This window comes from Doryrhamphus excisus, linkage group LG5, assembly GCF_037039965.1.
Source record: "Doryrhamphus excisus strain RoL-2023G ecotype Guam linkage group LG5, RoL_Dexc_Guam_v1.1, whole genome shotgun sequence".
NCBI classification, from domain to species: Eukaryota; Metazoa; Chordata; class Actinopteri; order Syngnathiformes; family Syngnathidae; genus Doryrhamphus; species Doryrhamphus excisus.
This window is the reverse complement of record NC_136361.1, coordinates 20,667,040-20,689,519: the sequence shown is the minus strand read 5'-3', so window position 1 is coordinate 20,689,519 and position 22,480 is coordinate 20,667,040. Positions and strand designations below refer to the sequence as shown.

Genomic DNA, 22,480 nt, shown 5'->3' with positions numbered 1-22,480 from the left:
AAGTTTTTTTAAAACTTTTTTGTCACGTACCGAAGTACGAGGTGATATGACCATCCAATGACATAATGGGTACCATAGTAAGTGTCAATATAGTGATATGTATAGCACATCATGACTGGTTCAAGACTCTTCATCCTTGTATTTAGCAAACATCAACTGCTTGTATTGTTTCTTGAGTTGGCTCATCGTTGTGCATTGTTTGAGGGTCTTACTCAATCCATTCCATAGTTTGATTCCACGTACTGAAATGCTATGGCTAGCATAACGTAGTCCTAGCATAGAAGTGTTTCAAATTTAATTCTTCCTTGAGATCATATTTCTCCTCTCTTGTAGAGAAGTATTGGATGACATTTTTATCCTTATGCATTATTTTAGCTGTTTGAAGATTAACTATATCAGCAAGTTTAAGTATTTGTGATTTTAGAAATAAGGAGTTAGTATGTTCTCTGTAGGCGGCATTATGAATTATCCTTACTGACCTTTTTTGCAGTACATTTAGCGAGTGAAGATTGCTTTTGTAGTTATTACCTCATATTTCCACGCAATAAGATATGGTAGAACCAGAGAGCAATAAAGAGTATGGAGTGATTTCTGATTGAGAACAAATTTTACTTTGCTCAATATTGAAATATTTTTGGCCACCTTATGTTGTATATTTGTAATATGAGGTTTCCAGCTCATATTTTCATCTATTGTGATCCCCAGAAATGTATTTTCCATCACCATTTCAATGTCTATTTGTATTTGCTGGTGCATGTCCTTTCTGCTGTTACCAAACAGCATGATTTTAGTTTTACTTAGGTTCAAGGACAATCTATTATCATCAAACCATTCATTCATTTTTGACTAGATTTATTTCTGCTTGTTTTCCACTCCCGCCGAAAACCCGGCAGTAGCCCCCCCCAGCAGGCGATGTATTCCTCCAACTGTACACTCTTGTTCTCCCGACCCCCGTGGACACACGGCGGCTGCACTTATAGCATATCCGACATGAATGCGCCTTGTCCTGACATTTGGTTGTGCGGCTCAGCTTAAGACAAACCACTATGCACTGCTGACATCAGTTCAGGTTCACCTTGAATGAATTTAACCTTCATTGAAGCTCTCTGTTACTGGCTCCTTTCATCAGGTGTCTCGATATACAGTAAGATCATTCAGTCGCACGACGTATTGAACTGGTGAGGCTTTCATTCGAAAATGTTGCATTTGGGTCTCCAATGTTTTGCTTGGCCCCGTCACTGGATTGAACTTTATTCAGGTGGTTTAAAGTGTGTGCTTGTGTTCTTAGAATACCGACAGTCCAATGACCAGTGTGATGTATTGTCCTAAACACATACGTACTAATCAACTACACACAAAACAATGAGGAAGATTTTGGTACTTCAGTTAAAGTGATGTCAGGAACGTCTTTGGCCCAGTTTAACATTCCATGAAGAACAATTGGAGCGGTTTATAGAGTATTTCCCGCGATCATTTATTCACTCTCAACAGCGCCAACACCACCATCTCATATGAATCCCCAAGTGTTTCCCGGTATTTTATTATACATGTTTACTTTGGATGCCTTTAAATACTTATAACACAGAGTTCTTCATAAAACTTTTGCCAAAAAGAACAATGTGGAAAATATTCCTTGCATGTTTCATTTCTCACTCATAAGTGAGCTCTGGAGTCATTCTATACGCTCCGTGTCAGGCTGCAACTGCAGTGGATATGGATATGATGCCTGAGTTTGGGGGTGGGGAGTTGGACCCCAACGATCTGCATCAGGACTCAGTTAGTAGAACACATGGAGGACATGACTATTTACATATGACAAACTTACATATTCTGGCAGTCTTTGTTATGCAAAGCACGTGTGTATTATTATAGCCTCTGACACCATGATGTACTGTATAGCAGTTTATAATGACATCAAGTACACTGAAGCACTGAAGTCTTTTTTTTTTCTTAACCACACTACTGGTGCAGAAGAAGGATCAGCACATGTTTTTTCCATCATTGGCTCTTTTGTTAAATGTTCACATTTCTTCACAGTAGTTTGCTGTTTACTGGTTCAGACACACATTTTTGTGACTATAAGTCACATTTTTTTTCATAGGTTGGCTGTTACTGCGACTTATACTCCAGAGCGATGTTACATAAACACTGGACAACTTTTCTGTTCATGTTTATTTTTTGTGCATCTGAATAACCATTGGGTGGCACGGTGGTCTAGTGGTTAGCGCATAGACCTCACAGCTAGGAGGACCAGGGTTCGATTCCACCCTGGGCCATCTCTGTGTGGAGTTTGCATGTTCTCCCCGTGCATGCGTGGGTTTTCTCCGGGTACTCCGGTTTCCTCCCACATTCCAAAAACATGCTAGGTTAATTGGCCACTCCAAATTGTCCATAGGTATGAATGTGAGTGTGAATGGTTGTTTGTCTATATGTGCCCTGTGATTGGCTGGCGACCAGTCCAGGGTGTACCCCGCCTCTCACCCGAAGACAGCTGGGATAGGCTGCAGCACCCCCGCGACCCTCGTGAAGAAAAGCGGTAGAAAATGAATGAATAAATGAATGAATGAATAACTATTGTGTTAGCATATCTTACACCTATTCAGCCTGTTCTATATTATTTTATTAATATTAGAACTTGCCTTCTAAGAGGACATAATGTCTGTTTTGGTCAAGTAGTTTGCAAAATCAATTACCCGGAAAAAATGCGACTTATACTCCAGTGCGACTTATGTATGTTTTTTTTCAACTTAATTGTGTATTTTTGGCCTTGTGTGACTTATACTCCAAGCGACTTATAGTCCAGAAAATATGATAATCTGCATTTTTTTTTTTTGAGGATACATCCCTATACTCTCCTCTACACTCTCTCTGTTACATCATTACCTTGTCATCAAAACGTCTATGACATGCAATTGGTTGTTATATTTCCCATGCCGGGCATTAAAATCAACTGAAGTATTTGCGTTCATGTGACCAAGACAACAGTTCCACTGTGGGTGTGTATGCATGCGTGTCTTCTGGCTGGACCACCATCACAGCTCAGATGAAGTCTCCCATCACTGAAACTACATGTACATATAGGTACATATAAAGGCTTTCTGTTAGGAAACTGCAGTCTTTCCTTGTCTTGCCTTAATTTAGCAGTTAATCTGCCCAACGGAGTCTAAACACGCCGACATCGGCTCTGTACAGGAGACCAAAGGTCAAGCGCCATTAAGTGTGAAAACATAACGGATTCACTGATCTTTAGATGGGGCAGAGGGAAGAAGGAGGACTGGAGAAAGGCCCACATTCACATACAAGAAGATTAGAGGACATGCTTACTTATGTAGGTTTGTTGGCTCAAGAGTATGTTTAGTGGTGTTTAATGGTGTTTAGTGGTGAACATTAATCTGTCTTGGTCACGCTTGTTTTTTGTTTTTTTTTACTCTAAAAGCATGTTGTGTGTATTGTCTGACAGTTGACTCTATTGGCATTTATCAAATGTTTGTTTTGTCGGAAAAAAAATACATATAGTAATTCATAATATTACTTTATGCTCATATTACATTATCATCTTTTTTCACTGAATTCCAATGTCAGTGTGCCGCTTGTCATGTACTCCCATGGAATGCCCAAATAAACCGAGTCAGTCAGGCTCGTCAGGGAGCTCTCCGGGTTAGTGACATGATCCACTTCATCTTGTGGATGGAGATGGATGATTATTGCTCGGTCATTAGTGGATTTCTGGAAGCGGGCCAAAGTTGAAGAACTCGGCACTACTGAGTCTGGTAGGGTTGGGGAAAGAAAGATCCGGACGACGTACTGTACAGACCGGATGCTGTTTGCAAAGACCAGCATTTTTATCCCCATTGTAAAAAGTCACCGTTAAAACTCGAGAATAAAATATGAAAAAAATAAAATTAAATAATAAATAAATAATATACACATTCAGAGAAGATAGAAACAAAAAAAACGATTAAATAGCTGTGTTGGAAAATTTAATTAATTAATTAAAATTAAGTAAATTAAATAATTTTGAGTAATAATAGCTCAGATTTTAGAATAGATATTACTTAAAGAGGTTAGCGCGCAGACCTCACAGCTAGGAGACCAGGGTTCAATTCCCACCCTCGGCCATCTCTGTGTGGAGTTTGCATGTTCTCCCCGTGCATGCGTGGGTTTTCTCCGGGTACTCCGGTTCCCTCCCACATTCCAAAAACATGCTAGGTTAATTAGCGACTCCAAATTGTCCATAGGTATGAATGTGAGTGTGAATGGTTGTTTGTCTATATGTGCCCTGTGGTTGGCTGGCCACCAGTCCAGGGTGTACCCTGCCTCTCGCCCGAAGATAGCTGGGATAGGCTCCAGCACCCCCCGCGACCCTCGTGAGGAAGAAGCGGTAGAAAATGAATGAATTAATGAATTACTTAAAGATATGCAAATTGGTCTGACAGGGAAAAAAAATTAAATAAGAAAAGCACTTTTTACCTTTATTTTAGATATTTAATCATGCTTAGATTTCCACTCTGAGCCAGAAATTTTTTATTAGATTGTCCAAGGTGAGACCATTAAACACAGAGAGGTGGCAATACCTGAAATGACAAAGGGTGGCCATGGCCACCATTGGCCACCATTTAGTTCCACCACTGTTTCCACTGTTTGAAGTATAATACAGGTGTCTCCATCTGGAGAAAGCAAATGTTCTGTTTTTAGGGCTGTTTCTTCCAAAACTCAAGGTATCTGTTTTTACAGTCTTTCCATTTTTGTTCTGATTTTCATGTCTCATATTTAAATACTTTTGGTCATATTCTACTCTGAATTTAAAGTCAAAGTTTGTACTGTGTCTGCACCATTTCCAATAGCTTAGTGCTGCAAGATGACGACACTATGTAAGCCTACAATTAAATATTTTTTATACCAAGTAATCATACAGAATCATCTGAGTCGTAGGCTTTTTTTCTCGAAGAGACTCCCCTAACGAAAGACATCAAATGAAGCTGCTGTCCCTGAAGTGGGGGGCTGATGAATTGTTCCGACATGGCCGATTATAAGCTTTAGAGCTGTGATCTCACTCCACCCCGAACACTCGAACACTGTGTGTGGGCCTCCAGTGTGAGGCATTAGCGTGTTGAGTTGACACCAGATGCAAGTCGAAATGACCTTTGCCCTCACAAGATTGTAAATTCTGGCCACTGATTTCTCATTATGACTAATTTTAGGAAACAGGAAATAGATTCTATCCGGGACTATTGCCCGAAATACAGTATAAATCAGCACCACTAACAGTTATGTAATGTTAGGTACAGTTAGTGTAAAATAATGTACGACATTTAAGGTAATGTAATTGCTTTTGCCCTTTAAATTCTGTGATTTTCTTGAATGTTCCATGATTTATCGTGGTAATGCCAGTGGAGCTTTTGGATTTGGCTTTGGATATTCCATTTGGGCTACAAAAGGCAAACACAGACGTATTGGTTTTGGATGTCAGTGTGGCGTTCAGTCCATTAGGAGCCGACATCATTAGACACTGTTAAATAAAGTTTAAACACATTAGATGATTGCATACATTTCAAGCCAAAAAGCTCAGTTTTCCTCATCTACACCGAAAATGCTGAAGCAAAACTTGAGTGAGATGTTGAAGAGTCTCAGAAGAGTTGTTTCATTCTTAAGTTGCGTGTGCTTGTTTTTTTGCAATTTCGTGCTTATTGGTGGTTGTTTCTCCGGACTATATGGGCAATTATCCAAGGTTGGCAATATTTATTTGTACTCAGCGCTCATTTCTTCATCATGTCGGGATATGTGATGGGCGCCCTCTACATTCGAGATACTGCAAACTCCCATACTGATCATAGTAGTGAGTGGAGCCTACATGAAGCTATACATTTGCACTTACAGGCAAATTGGAGAGGATTAGTTCTGTGTTGCCGTACAGTGGATGAGTGGTTAGCATCCTGGGCGCATGCGTGGGTTTTCTTTGGGTTCTCCGGTTTCCTCCCACATTCCAAAAACATGCTAGGTTCATTGGCGACTCTAAATTGTCCGTAAGTATGAATGGGATAGGTCAGCTGGGATAGGCTCCAGCATACCTCTATGACCCTAGTGAGGATAAGTGGTATAGAAAATGGATGGATGGATGTATACTTGAAGTGGGATGGTCGATATCTAAAGTATGTTTGGGGTCACGCTGCTAAGTCACATGATTTGTACGCCATTTGTTGGGGCCAGACGTCCTGACGCAACCCTCACAATTATCCAGGCGTGGGACCTGTACTGCAGATCGACACATGCATGAGAGGCAGCATTGTGTCCGAATACCCCCACCCTCTAAATTTTCCCAATCACAGCCTTTAAAATTCCTCCCAAAAGACATTTGGATAATTGCAACCTCTGTATAATATTGGCCATATAATGTAGATTTAATATGTATGTTGATTATGATGATGGCTTTAACCTTTTGCATTAAGTTTTCACTTGCGCTGTAATTCATGAAGAATTGACTACCCTTCAAGCATTTCCCCATCTGTGTTCGAGCACCCTGTAATTTGATGATGTTCTGTGAATATCATTGAGAACAATGATCAACAATACTGACGTCGTCCTTCTTATTGCACGTGACACAAGATTTTCATGCCCCTAATCCGGTTGCTCGTTATTTTAGTGTTAATTCAGCATGGCCGCAAACACAATACAACTTCTACAACTAAAAAAAACAACTACTACTCTGAGTACAGATGCCTTTCATTTGGGTATCATTTCATTCTTGCTCAAAGTCATTGGCAGGCCATGGATGTGTTTTATGGGTTTGAAACCACAAATGAAAAGGAAACCTGGTTGCACGGAGCTGAAACTCATCTAATAACCAGCTGGGCTCATCAAGCTTGTGGCTTTGGATTTTTTTAGCAGGGCCTTCCTGTGCTGGAACGATGTCTTTCCTGCTGTTTCTTGCCTGTTGAGTTATGTAAGGCTGGCCGAGACCATAAACCGGACACCCAGAGTTGTGCATTTCACACAGTAGACGGCTACAGTAGATGTCTGTCTTTGGAATTGCAGAAGCTCACACTGTTTTCCTCATCATCGGGATGGAGGGTGTCAAAGATTCCTGGCTTTTGCATGTTTTGCCTCAGCATCTTTACGAGGGAAGATATGCTGCCGTGTGGAACGTCAGTGGGATGCGGTGGAATGAGGTGGGGGGGTGGGTTTTGGTGGGGTTTTAACTGGCATATTCAGGCAGCGTGTTGAGTGCTGGGATGGAAAAAGCTCAAAGTGTGAGCACGCCAGGCTGGGTGGGAGGCAGAAGAAGAAGAGTTCATTGTCCTTTGAAGGGTTGAGCAGTGGGAGGAGGGTGTGAAAGAAAAGGAGACAGTTCGGAAAGAGGAGAACTCATGTCAAAAGTGAGGAGACTGAAGTTCCTTCTGCTACAAATTCAGCATACAATCAGGAGGAAATGATACTGAATTAGGAACCGCATGATTGTGTTTGTTCAGCTGATACAAAATACTTCAACTATTTGGTTAACTGTTCTTTTATTGTTGCCATATCCTTTTTTTTCTTTTATTTCTATCCTGCTTTCTTTGTCTGGTGCTTTGTTACAATCATCTTTTCCATTGAAATTAGTCATTTCATTCTCAGAGTTTACGTCATTTCAGGCTGTGGCACAAATGTGGTTATTGATTGGCGCTGCCAGGCCGCCTTTTACCGCTGAGTTCTGCTCTTCATTAGCCTATTTTGTCATGTGCTTAGATCCTTGGTGATGTATTACTTTGCGTGTCTGTGAGGATTTTCTCATTTTTTGAACGTAAACATCTCGAAATATCATTAATGTGAACTGATACATTTATTGTACGAAGGAAACGATGGGAAGGGCCAAAACTACCTCCTCTTATACTACATGGATGCATCCCGTTTTACATGACGTTTTCTTTAGGATAGATACTTTCCATGGAAAACCATTACGGCATTAAATACCACAAATGAGAGGAAACTGAACAGTTGAACTAAATAGTGTCGTTATTAAAGTATTATGGTTTGGGTCCTATGCAACTTGTGGTCACCTCTAATAGTAAAATGCCGTCTGGATGAATGTATTCAAGGATTCATGTGCTGACATGTGCAACAGTAATCTAAGTCTACTGGGTTCTATTCATACAGAGTACACTGATTTTTGCATATTTGTCACACTTAAATGTTTCAGATCAGCAAACAAATTGAAATATTAGTCAGGGACAGTACAAAGAATACAAGAGGGAGTTTTATTTTGATTTTTAAGGAAGGAAGTACTTTGTGAAATAGTGATTGCCTCCTAAACCTAACAACTGCTTGGGCCACTCTGAGCAGCAACAACTGCAATCAAGGGATAACTTGCAATGAGTCTTTGCACAATTGTTGTTATTCAGCCACATTGGAGGGTTTCCAAGCATGAACAACCTTTTAAGGTCATGCCACAGTGTCTCGATAGGATTGAGGTCAGGACTCTGACCAGGCCACTCATTTAGTTTTTGTGAATTTTGGGTTATGGTCCAACTGAAGAAACCAAGCTGTAGGTCACAAACATATAGCTGGACTTTCTCCTTCAGCAGAATTCATATTTCCATTTATCACATCATGTCGTCCAGGTCCCAAAGCAACAAAAAAACCCCAGACCATCACACTGCCACCACCATCTTTTACTGCCGGTATGATGTTTATTGAAATGCAAATGTTAAATTGAGACAAGCCTTTATGTTATTTTTGTTCTGCAGTGGTTTTCGCCTTGGAACTCTGCCATGCAGGCCGTTTTTGCCCTGCGTCTTTCTTATGGTGGAGTTAAGAACACTGACTTCAACTGAGGCAAGAGTAGTTCTTTGGTTGTTGTTATGCGGTCTTTTGCGACCTCTTGGATGAGTCGTCGCTGCGCTCTCGAGGTAATTTTGGTTAGCCAGACACTCCATCTATGTCAGGGAGGTCCTATTTAAGGGATATCTTGATTAGGAACAGGTGGGGCAGTAATCAGGCCCGGTTGTGGCTAGGGGAATTGAACACAGGTTTGATAAGCCACAGTTATGTTGTAAAGGGGAGGGGGGTTGCAGGCAGGCAATCACTTTTTTGCTGTTGCATTTAAAAACGTAATTTTGTGATCGGTTGTGTTGTTTGATAATATTTACATTTTTTGATGGTCTGAAACATTAAATGTGATGAACATGCAAAACTAATGACTTATTTCTATAGGAACAATACAGTAATCCCTCATTTATCACAGTTTTTGGTTTTTTGGTTTTTGGATAAATACATTTCCGCTAAGTAGGATTCCTATAACCAAGAGGAATAACCTATAACCTAAGAGGCTTTCATTTTAACGTATACCTGCCAACATGTACAAATTTATAGTACTCAACATGCAATTTGTGTATTTAAAATGTAATAACTGTAAAAGTATAAACATCCATGGAAGCAGACCGCAATGTGAGGAAACATAATTACTGGTAACAAATTGTGACACAACCAAAATGGGCTCTTACTGCATTTCCACTGTTTTGTATGCGGCCACTTGAATTTAAACCAAAGCGGACATTGACCTGTGAAATTATATTAATAAAAGTCTGATGTTACTGGAAACTACATGCCCGTGTTGCTGTGAAGACCATTTGAGCTTTCCAACTATAATATTCATTCCAGCATCTCAGCAGCTGTTCTGGCAGACAACTCTAGTGTGTTAATTTTGGATTGGTACTCCCACTTAAATGTGTTTTTGAAAGGCCGAGGTTCTCCATAAGGGAGTTCTTTCGTCATGCAATATGTGTTTCTCATTTTTTGTCAAGAGGGAGTATATCTTGGAAATTACTCTATTTTCTTCCATATGTTTCATACTGTGCTAGTTTAGAGAACATGTGACCTTCCGTTAGACTTTTAAGTGTGTGCCAGTGATACCTGAGTACTTTTGGAGAATGGCTACATGTGAGAAAGCGGGTGTACATTTAAACTATTCCATTAATGATAATATGATTGATAGTCTTGGTCATCATTGTGTCATTCCGACCTTGTGTGATTCCCTAATGGAGGATGTCTAGCGCTGAAGATTAAGGTCATGTGTGAAGCTGAAGAATGGCGACTGGCTGTGTTTAGTGTGGACACGGGTCAAAGTATGGAGGCCGTCTTCCTCCCGGGGTTCTGTGTTAGGGGTCACGGTGTGAACCAGCTTTTCCAACGTCGCTCCAGCGGGTTTTTGTGTTGGGTAGCAGGTCAGCGGCGGTGCTGTTTCAAGTCATCAGGTTGTTTTCTTTAGCTTTTTTGTTCTCGCCACGCTCTTAAGAGAGGAACCAGAGGTGGCAATGTGGCCTTTGTTTCATCTAAAAAAAAAGAACATAGATGTGAGATAATTTTAATAATTTTATTTTAATTTTTAAAAATAAATAATGTAATTTAATAATAATAATTTTCTATTTTAATTTTAAAATAGACATTTTAGACTTCAACAGGAGAATGCTCCAGTTCACAATGCCCATCTGACATCACTCTTTTAGATCATCATGCATCTTTCCCTGATCTAAATCCAATTGAGAAGATGCGTGGATGGATGACAAGGAACTTTTACAGAAATGGACATCAAATCCAAACAGTGGATGGCCTCCATGAAGCCATCTGGAGCAACAAACATTCCCACTCGCCTCCAGGCCTTGGCATCAGGCATAGCAAAACCAATTTTGGAGGCGATTAACAAGAATGGCGTAGATAGTCATTACTCGGTCCTTATTTCTATTTTAGGCGGGGGTTGAGCCATGGTTTTAAACCTTCAATCAGTCGATGAACATGGTATTTCATTTTAATGCCTTCTACCAATAAATTGCTTACTTCCCATTTCTTCTCTACTAAGAACCTCTTTATGAACCAACAGTGCAAAATGTAAATTCTTGCTATTTTTCTTGGAATTTTGGAGTGTGTTATAGATAGTAAAAGTGATTAAAAGTAAACATAACTAGTGTTGTGCATTTCATATTTCATTGTTTTAACAGGAGCAGGTCTGAACATGTTTCCTTTCACCCTTAACTCCTCCTTCGGATCTTTTTATGAAGTGTAGACAGGCTAGAATGACTTCATTTCACAACAGCGATCCGACGGCATATGTTTCATTCCCTCTTTGATACTTTCTTTGCGGATGGAGGACAAAAGGTTTTCGAGCGACCCACTCCTATCCAAGACGATTTAACACAGTGATGATGGATATAAAACCCTGTGACTCCTTATGTAATGTATCGTAGTTCACCCCCTTTACTGCTGGTGTCGTTCCTGCCTGGAATAATGACGTTACGTGTGTGTTTTTAAGGCTCGTAAAACAGCATCCCCCGTGGATCTTCCACTTGTCGGGGTCAAATGTCATAAGTTCAGCAGCACATCCAAGTGCACAGGGGCAGAAAATGAGAAATGGATGAAGGATGCGGCACCTGAAATGTTTTTGTTAACATTCAGTCTGACAGAGATTAGGGCCTTCCCGCCTTCCCGCTTGTCTGCTTTGATCATCTCATACGGTTGTTTTGCAACTGTCATATTGTGTGGTCCAACTTTCCATCTCACTGCTTTGACTCACCAAATAGCTCACAATACTCTGGCAGTCGGTTATATCCTCCTGTCTGCAAAACACGCTGGATTAGCTCGTACTTACAGTACAGTGCTGAAATTAAACTTCAGTGTTATTTGAATATCTCTTTGATGAGCTGGGTGTCCTGTTTTTTTTTTTTTTTGCTAATCAAAATATGGTCATCTTAATTGAACTGTTATAGTTGTCCAACAAAATTAGAAAGGTACGGAATAAGAGGATTCGTTCTGAACTGGGTCAAAAGCTACTTAGCTGACAGGAAGCAATATGTAAAGCTAGGAGAGGACACATGTGCAAGTTTATATATTATGTGTGGAGTACCCCAGGGGTCAATACTGGGACCAAGATATTTTTTTGTATTTTCTTTTTCACTGGTTTACTGACAGTACCCTTCCTTGAATAATTTTTGTGGGAAAACCAGAAAACATCATGATAATAATAATAATAATTTATTATTATTATTATTATTATTATTATTATTATTATTATTATTATTATTATTATTATTATTATTATTAATAATAATAATAATTGTTGTTATTATTATTATCAAGACATTTTCTGGTTTCCGACAAAATTATTCAAGGAATGGTACTGTCAGTAAATAATAAGAATAATAATAATAATAATTATTATTATTATTATATTATTATTATTATAAATATATACATAAAATAATAATTATTATTATTATTAACAGATGGGTTTTCTATGTGGCTAGACCACACACATACGATCTCTTTATCCAGGATTGTCCCACAGTACAGGACATTAATGCCAACCAGTAGAAAACGAAAAAAGGTGGATTTGTACAGCAGGAGTGGCCGATATGAAGATGGAAAACTGTTTGAACTCCCCGGAGTGGCCCTGGGCTCTAGGATCAACATTCATTTCCATCAAACCAAGAAGTAAAGGTTCAAAGCGAAAGAAGCTTAACCTCTAAACAGAGCTTAACTTGTGTTTTTTTTTGGAAGTACTTTGTCCCTAGTAGTTATATTATTTTTTATCTCAGCATCATTTTTGGGTCATATCTCCTTTTTGGAACCGTTGTGACAGACGGAGATGTTTGATTGTAAGAAGATGTGATGAAATATGTTGAAATTAGTTTGATATCTTCACCACTCTTAATTTCAGGGGGCTATTCATCACTATCCATGACCTTGGCCACGTTGCATCGCTACTCCAGAATTGGCCAGAAAGGGACGTCAGGGTAAATTTCTACTCAAACTGTGTCAGATGAAATTTTAGGATGTAAAAATGCAATAAGCACGTCTTCCTCACAGCCACGAGGTTCCTAGTTCAAATCTCGGTGTAGCCAAATTAGCCATCCACTGATAATCCTCTACTTCAATCAATATTTAGTCTATCCAATACATAAGATTATTGTCATTACAGACTAAATCACAGTAAGTGTAAGACCGAGATTTGAGCCGGCAATCACCTGCCTGAGAGACGCTGTTCTGCTAAACAGAAAAACTATATATGCTGTTGTGCTATTTAACATTTTGTTGCATCACAGGCCGTGTGTGTCACTGATGGTGAGAGGATCTTAGGCTTGGGCGACCTTGGCTGCAACGGGATGGGAATCCCGGTGGGCAAACTGGCCCTGTACACAGCCTGTGGAGGTGTGCCTCCTCAGCAGTGCTTGCCTGTCCTGCTGGATGTGGGCACAGACAATGAGGTAAGAACTGGAGATTGACCGAAAGAACGAGATCACGGACGGAAGCGGCTGAAATGAGTTTCGCCAATTAACCTAGCATGTTTTTGGAATGTGGGAGGAAACCGGAATACCCGGAGAAAACCCATGCATGCACGGGGAGAACATGCAAACTCCACACAGAGGGTGGAATTGAACTCGGGTCTCCCAGCTGTGAGGCCTGCATGCTAATCCCTCATCCACCATGTAGCCAAAATAGAGCCCATTAGGTCTAAAATATTGGGTAATACAAGTGTAAAGGTGACTATAGGGTTACATAGTTAATGTCTAGAGGGCTCTAATAATGTTAAAAACTGTATTTAGAAGATCATAAACCATTTCTTATATAAATATTCAATTTCTAAAAATGGAATCACTTCATGGGAGATCACGGTCAGGTCTGGAACCAATTAACTACTTAAGAGAACATAAAATTGGACTGTAAAATAACGTAAAATACTTCTTCACACAAACTTTCTCCCACACAACTTTGTTTGAGGCTGTGAAAATTGCGGTGAATGGTCCAAAAAACAGCAGGTGGTGCAGTAATTGGTTTTAATTACATGACGCTGTTATTTCTCTACAATTTCATGGGTTTTTACAGTCTAGGCTCAGATGGCAAAGTTTTATGATTTTTGTTATAGTCTTTTGGCTTCATTTATGTCCACCGAGTCTCATAGGAATGAATATATCCCCGTATCCAAATATATTCACTGGAAGCAGAGAGGAATATTGACACAAAAAACCAAAGGGAAAGGAAGAAACCTTTTGTGGAAAAAAAAAAATTACAGAACACTTACAGAGAATCCATTCATGCACTATAATGAAATGTTAATACGTAACGATTTCTTGTGCACGTAATATTTTTAAATTCAACATTTTTACTGCAGCCACAAACGCTACATGATCATTTGTGGCTGAGTATGCCGATCATGTGGTGCATTCAAAGTGCTTACAGAAGCATGACGGATAATTGTCTCAAACTATCAATTTGACTGCACTTAAAAAAAATCCTAAAAATGCTTCTGTTATGAAATATTCTGGTGTGCAATAAAATCAATCAGCTTCTACTCAGTAGTGACACTGTGGTTCATTAGCCTTAATGCTAATGAGATAAGATCATCAAATGCATAGCTTCACTGTGAGGCGTTCATTTGATTCCCTCTTTGCCATTTATGTCGTGGGGAGGGATGGAGGCGTGGGTGCGCCGTGCTGCGCCGGACTGCGCTGCTCATGAAAATTGCAAAGTGCGCTGGCCGCACCCTGTTGGCGCGACAACAACACACAATAGGACTAGAAAAAAAACAAGGACTTTGTGACCCTGAAAGGCCCACAACTGGTCCATGTTTTACTGATATTTGTCACCGAGACCCAAAAACACAATAAATCTTTATTAAATATCAAAGTCAACATCAAAGCTATGTAATTGATATTAAATATGCAATAATCTTTATCAATACATATTGGATGATCTGTAAATGTTTTATCACCATCTCATAATTTAATAATGCATGTTAGAAAAGCTACAGAGATTAAATCTAGCTTAGCTGTCCTCATGTGGCTCAACTTGCAAATGTATGCATGTTTATTTGCTGCATACGCAATTTTCATAACACAACTGTCTGCATGGTTGTGGTCGGATTTTCCATTTTCATATGATTATTTGAGAGATGGCAGGCCAATTGAAATGTATGAGGCAAGCTATATTTGCCTTAAGCCATGCAGAGCTCTTGCGGAGGCTGGTTTCATACGGGAGGCTGGTAGCAGCGCTAGATGATGATTTAATTGACTGCTATTATGGGATTATATTCGTCCTTGAGTGGGTACGGGGGAAAGAGAACGAGCTGTGTTGGCAAACTGTCAAGTAAGCCTACCGTTCTGTTAAAGAGTTTTTCGTTTCTCATCGTCGATCGGTACCATTTCTTTGTCAAAAATAGGTTTACTGACTTTTGTAATACAATCTCGGGGCAAGACAGTTGCAAATACTTCAATGGTCCTTCATAGTTAAGGCCCTCCTGAAGACTTTTCTCATTGCATGCGATTGCATCAGTTTTTAGTTGATCATCAAAGTGCCGCTGGTACTACTCCACGCTCAGGGATGAAATGATCACGTTCTGCTAGTTTAGGTTCCAGTTTACCTTGGCCACCGCCTGCTTTGACTGTCAAATAAATGCCTGCCAGGAAATGACTCGTCAGCTTCATATAAATAAGCTCTGGGACTCCACGGTTCTTGACCTTGCGATGGAAAGGTGGCTGCTTCTTTCTCCCAGCCTTGCTCATTTTAGAGCAACTGTGTAATTATGTATTCTTGAATCCATGGGAAGTAAAGGATGCTGGCTTAAATGAGGCATGGAAACAGCTGGACCACTTTTAGGATTCAAACTTCAAAAGATGTGTGCAGAGTCGGTTCAACTAGGAATCTTTGGGGTCGGTCGTGGTCCCCGGTCCCCTGTCCCCTGTCCCCTGGTCCCCTGTCCCGGTACCGGTCCCTGGTCCCTGTCCCCGGGTCCCTGGTACCAATCCCGGCACCGGTCCCTCGTTGCCGGTCCCTGTTCCCTGGTTCCTGGTCCTCTGTCCCCTGGTACCAGTCCCTGGTTCCCTGTCCCCTGGTCTCCTGGTCCCCTGCCCCGGTCCCTGTCCCCTGATCCCTGGTACCAATCCCGGTACCAGTCCCTGGTCGCAATCCCTGGTTCCTGGACCCCTGTCTCCTGGTCACCTGACCCTGGTCTCTGGCCCGGTCCCCTGGTCCCTGGTCCCTAGTCCCTAGTCCCTAGTCCCTGAGTCCCGGTCCCCTGTTCCCTGTTCCCTGGTCCCCTGTCCCAGTCCCTGTCCCCTGGTACCAGTCCCTGTCCCTATCCGCTGGTCTCCCGGTCCCCGTCCCTGGCCTCTGGCCCCTGGCCCCTGGCCCTTGGCCCTTGGCCCTGGTCTCTGGTCCCTGGTCCCTGGTCCCAGCCCCTGTCCCCGTCATATGCAATTCGAATGGGCATTAAAAAATGTATAGAAAGAATTATAGCAGGCAAATTAGCAAGGCTTCTGCTGGGTGTTTTTATCGCTCTATATAGCTGCGTTAGCACCCACCAAACATTGTTGTTTTTGTATTTAGTATTCATGTCAAACAATAACTATTTTCCTCTGCGTTTGTGTGATTTTCAGGCACTGCTGCAGGATCCACTTTACATAGGACTCAGACAGAAGAGAGTGCGGGGCCAAGCCTATGACGACCTGCTGGACGAATTTATGAAGGCCGTCTCAGACAGGTATGTTCTTTTGGCTCCCAATTATTTGCCCACTTCCTTTGGCAGTCAAATGCTGTAATTTCAAGAAAACTTGGTGCATGGACTTCTCTTAAACCATTTGGAGCGTTGAGAGCCTCGTCTACACATGCAGTGGGCAATGCAGGCAAATCTGGAAATGAATTCACAAGTGATCGATTTACCTTCAATGAGTGGACTTGTTTTCCATGCTTAAATGTCCATGTAATAACTGCTCATGAAGACTGAACTTTATTGAGAAGCAGTCAGACTACCAGAGCTATAGATTTCATTTGCAGCCTTTAAAAGGGGTCACCAGGTTCAGTCGCATGTCGTGATGACAGTTAAGTGACATGTGCTCATGACTATTTCTTTATTTCCGAACCATCATGTCCAAAGATGTGTTTTGGCTTAGTTAATCCTTCGTCCAACCCAGAATAGAACCGACTAAAAAGAGCCACAACTCTTAATAACTGGGTAGCTTCTCAAATACAGGGGACGGCAGTGCTTCTCCTTAAAACGTAGCCAGGTTGGTGTAAAATGAATAATTACAGGCTCGGGGAATGATTATAGCTCCACGTGGCTTTAATATACATGTACACAGGTTTCTGACAAACACAGGAAGCATGAACTCAAATACTCCCAAAGCTGCTGTATTAGTTAACCGTCATCATACAAATGTGAAGAAAATTAAAAATAACCATAATAAATAAATGAGCAAATCAATATATTGTACTTTACCCAGCTTTCTGGCAAATTCCAGAACTTGGATAGTCTAAATCAGGGGTGGGCAAACTTTTTGACTCGCGGGCCGCATTGATATGACAAAATGTACAGGGGGGGGGGCAGATTATATATTTTACTTGTAACAGTCCACCTGGTATTATTGTATCTGTAAAATTGTCATGCAATCTGCTATTATTATTTATTATTTTATATTTATATTTAAATATTTTAATAATAATAATAATAATAATAATAATATATTATAATAATTACAATAAAATTTTAATAATAATTATTATATTATTATTATGTAAAATATGCAAATATAACAATAATATTATATATAATTAATATAATAATTAACATTAATATAATAATTATAATAATCATAATAGTTCTAAAAATAATTATAATAATCTAATAATCTAATAATAATAATAATTATTATTATTATTATGTGCTTGTGTCCCTTTTTTCAGGAGCACTTTGTAAACAACAGACCATGTCAAAAAACGAAATTGATAAAACCATCAAAAGGTTGGCTCAGGCCATGATGCCAGGTTGTATGTTGAGTTTAAATGAAATACTTTGGAAAGATTGGGCGGGCCGTATTCAAACACTTGGCGGGCCGTATGTGGCCCCCGGGCCGTAGTTTGCCCACCTCTGGTCTAAATTGTTCTTAAGTTTGGTTGATAATGATTGAAAAGTAAAAAAAACTGCACTGAGATAGTAGTCAACAAAACGGTAGCTCCATCCTGGCTGGAAGGAGCAACAGAGGAACAATTGAAAGAATGCAGAATGTCTTTGTCTTCACTGACGGCGGCATCAGGCTTTGACAAACATGGTGTCCGTAGAGATACTGGCCCTCTGAGAGAAAGGCATGGGGGTCGGAGTGTTATTAAGGCCTCGGTCACCTAGCCTCTTGGGGATGCCAGTCAACAGGCAGCCTGTGTGTGTGTGTGTGCACAAACGCTAATGTGGCCGCTGGTTCAACAGCTGTGTTTGGACACCGCATCCTCGTCTGTGAACTCCACTACAGACCTTCATGGATGCACAACCTACTGAACGGTTATTTTTAACGTTGGTGCTTTCCTCTACTGCCTTACTTTTAAAAGATTCCACTAAGACTTGTACCTATAACCTGTACTTTTTGGCGCCACAGAAGGATGGCATTAGCCACGTATACATGGACCCAAATATTCCAATTCCATTCCGGTTATTTGCTCAAACGGAAAGACTCTAACCTTTTGTATACACCTCATTCCGAAAAAAAATGCCAATACGAATGAATATAAAGGGTGGAATTGAACCCTGGTCTCCTAGCTGTGAGGTCTGTGCACTAACCACTCCAGATTTCTTATTTATAAATAACATGTTTTCATTGTTATAGCATAGAAAACCCGTTTACAGCCTTCTAAATACATTTTTCAACATCATTAGAGCCCTCTAGACATGAACTAACACCCCTATATGCACCTTTACACTGGTATTACCCTATATATTAGACATAATACGACACATGCTCATGTGTGTTGATATAAATGTGTTCCTTAGAGGAGTTTATAGTTGAATTTCACAATTCCATTATTTTCTTAGGAACGGATGTGAGATAATTCAAACTAGTTATAACATTTAATAACAAACAAGAAACAAATCAGGCAGTTTATTTCTGCCTATCCCAGCTGTCTTTGTGCGAGAGGCCGGGTACACCCTGGACTGGTGGCCAGCCAATCACAGGGCACATATAGACAAACAACCATTCACACTCACATTCATACCTATGGACAATTTGGAGTCGCTAATTAACCTAGCATGTTTTTGGAATGTGGGAGAAATCCAGAGTACTCGGGTACTCCTTTGGGGAGAACATGCAAACTCCACACAGAGATGGGATTGAACTCAGGTCTCCTAGCTGTGAGGTCTGCACGCTAACCACTCGACCGCCGTACAGCCCGACTGAGATCTTAAGGATGGGTATTGATGTTCATATCGAGCTGGACGGATATTGTGCATGACTTTTCTAGTCAAGTGCTTAAACAGACAGCTGGCACGATTGATGGAATGTTGACAGTTCGCCAAAGGCCATCGAAGAGCTGACTTTCATCCAGATTGCGGGAACACGGTCCCAAGTATAGTTTTGTCGAGTCAAAGCACTCCCTCTATCATCATTGGCTCACACCCAACACCGAAGTGTCTAAACTGGGAAGGTAGCCTTGTCCCTCTGCATCCCGGAGCCTCACTAGTAGTTTATGGTTAGCGGATGTCAGTCTAGATTTCCATTTCACTTGTCTGTCATTCTCAGTTTTTTCTTGCCAGAATATTCCTACTCTGTAATTTATCCCGAAAAAAGATGACTTTTATGCCTGACAGATATATAATCTTTTGTCTTAACTGAATGAGACGAGTTATAGCAGCATCATCTTTTGGAAATATGCCTTTTGACCAATACCTTGGTTTGGTGAACCTCTGTGACCTTGCCAGTAGCAGGCAAAAGGTCAACACCCTCCGGTTGCTCGTCTTCATTTTCCTAAAAGCCCCAATACAATAAAATGTTTCTAGCTCCTTCTTTGTCCTATTATTCTTTGTCGTCATGCCGACGCTCGGTGCTTTTAGTGCTGCTCCCTGCTTGATAGAAAACACATTTCTCTCCAACAACACTTCTGCTGTGTTGGCAGCCAGACACTCAGCCCCGGAATTAGGCAGCAATTTCTTGGGGTGTAGCAAAGGAAGAGCAACACCAATTGCACTCGCTGCCAAATTTAAAACATCTGAATTCCTTATCTCTTCCTGTAGTCGCCATTTTTAGCTGGTTTCCATTATCAGTCGAGCGTGGAACAGCTTCTGACGGCGATGCAATGCTACCATCAAAGAAGAGGAGGTGCATTTTCAATGAAATCTACAAGCTACGTGAAAGAGAATATTCATCTGTAGAGAATAAATATGACGAGGAATTATCTTCCCCCCCCTGTTGTTGACTTGACTGACAGCTCTGCAGGTGTGTGGGGGGGCTTTGGGGGCAGCTGGCTCTGTTTGGATGACCTGTCCCAATTTCCTCTGTCGCTCACTCGCTGAAACATGAGCTTGAGTGTTGTTACGCGGGTTTCAACCCACCCTGTCCTTTTGTGTGGTTTCTAGCAGAAAAAAAGATTAGACTAAGTACATTTATACTGCATTTCAGCTGCAGAAAACATTAAAATAAAATGTAAAATGTACTCGGGTTACTCGAAGGGGGGTTAGGCTGTGTTGATATGCAAGTTATCATTAGGCCTGATGTCTACCTGTACTTCAAGTAGACAGGCCAGACAAACTGCTTCTTGTTTCTTGTTTGTTATTTAATGTTACAATTAGTTTGAATTATCTCACAACCGTCCCTAAGAAAATAATGGAATTGTGAAATTCAACTATAAACTCCCCTAAGTAACACATTTATATCAACACATATGAGCATGTGTCGTATTATGTCTAATATATTGGGTAATACCAGTGTAAAGGTGGATATAGGGGTGTTAGTTCATGTCTAGAGGGCTCTAATAATGTTGAAAAATGTATTATGAACGGGTTTTCTATTCTCTAACAATGAAAACATTTGGTTTATAAATAAGAAATCTGGAGTGGTTAGCGCGCAGACCTCACAGCGAGGAGACCAGGGTTCAATTCCACCCTCTGTGTGGAGTTTTTGTGAGTTTTCTCCGGGTACTCCGGTTTCCTCCCACATTCCAAAAACATGCTATGTTAATTGGCGACTCCAAATTGTCCATAGGTATGAATGTGAGTGTGAATGGTTGTTTGTCTATATGTGCCCTGTGATTGGCTGGCCACCAGTCCAGGGTGTACCCCGCCTCTCGCCCGAAGACAGCTGGGATAGGCTCCAGCACCCCCATGACCCTCGTGTGAGGATAAGCGGTAGAAAATGAATGAATGAATGAGAAATCCTACTTCAAGGAAATTGACATTGACGGTCAGTTCTGGAGCCATTCATCCATATATACAGCGTATTCTCATGAGGGTCGCAGGGGTATGCTGGAGCCTATCCCAGCTGACTTCGTCCGAGACTGGAACCAATTAACCACGGTAAATGAGCGATTACTGAAGAAAAATTATATTTTAGTGTGAATAAATCTGAAAGTGCCAACCATCTCGGTCAATGACTTTATGACATGAAGTCTACTCCAGACTAATAAATTAGCAAACTGAGAAAAGTATCGTTTATAGCAAAGTTGCTGATGTTTTTGCTTCTAATGTGAACATTTTTCACTACAAAGTCACTTGATGTAATATATGCACTATGCAGCTGTTTGACATTGGGGTTTCAGACTGAAGGTCATCAGAATGACAGCTCCATCGGGTCGTTCCTTCCTTCCCAACTGCTCTCACACTTTTATCTGGAAGACTGAGCAGCCTTTGCAAACATTCTGTAAATTCCTTAACAGAAGGTTCATCTGGTGCGAGGCATGAGAACTTGGCATTCCTCTACACCACATCACGCAAAATCGAATTTAATGGCTCATAACGCGGATTTTATTTTTGTTATTTTATGTTTTTATAAGGACCTATTGACACTGGCGTCTGCGTTGCTGTGTTGAGTGTTTGATTGGTTGTCTTAGGAGCATCTTGTTAAATTGAACATTGCTGCTTTACGGGGACACCCGGGTGGCCTCTGGGTTCCTTTCTTGGAAAAAAAAAAAAAAATGATTGTGAGGTGCTGTCATAAAGTCAGGGAAACAGGTGTCAAACCCTCCCCATATATTTAATGGTTGCAATACATTTTCTTTATGAATACATTCATCTTGACTTATTCAAAACATGTTACTTTATGTGAGTTAGCATGTTCTCCCCGTGTGTGTGTGGGGGGGGGGGTTTCTTCCCACATCCCACACATGTGGAATTCATTATAGGCTATAAATTGTTCGTTGCTGTGAATATGAGTGTGAATGGTTGTTTGTACATATGTGTCCTGTGATTGGTTGGGTGTACCGCACCTCTCGCCTTAATGAGTACAAGCAGTATAGAAAATAAAAGAGATGGATGGATGTTGCTTGATGTATTTTTTTCTAATATAAAACATCACACGTTGGTCGTGCATGTAAAAAAAAGAAAAAGTCTGATCTCGTGTTTTAAAACGGAGCATGCCAACACCTGGATTGAAGGCCATGGGGCGCCAAAAGGGGGGAAAGTGATTCTAAAGATCCATGACAGGGGCCCCCCACCACCTGACTGCAACTTTGTTTAAGGCTCAAATCTCAAGTATCTCGCAAATAT

At 40.7% G+C, this 22,480-nt stretch overlaps 1 protein-coding gene across 2 annotated transcripts in view; it reads left to right on the top strand.

Annotated features, from left to right (window-relative positions):
- Window positions 1-22,480, top strand: part of me1 (malic enzyme 1, NADP(+)-dependent, cytosolic) — a 47,476-nt gene that overhangs the window by 20,190 nt on the left and 4,806 nt on the right. For both annotated transcript variants that reach the window (XM_058053650.2, XM_078790912.1), the window contains exons 4-6: window positions 12,683-12,758; window positions 13,068-13,229; window positions 16,398-16,501. In XM_058053650.2, the coding sequence (XP_057909633.2) occupies window positions 12,683-12,758; window positions 13,068-13,229; window positions 16,398-16,501 (342 nt within the window). The remainder of the gene's footprint in view (window positions 1-12,682; window positions 12,759-13,067; window positions 13,230-16,397; window positions 16,502-22,480) is intronic.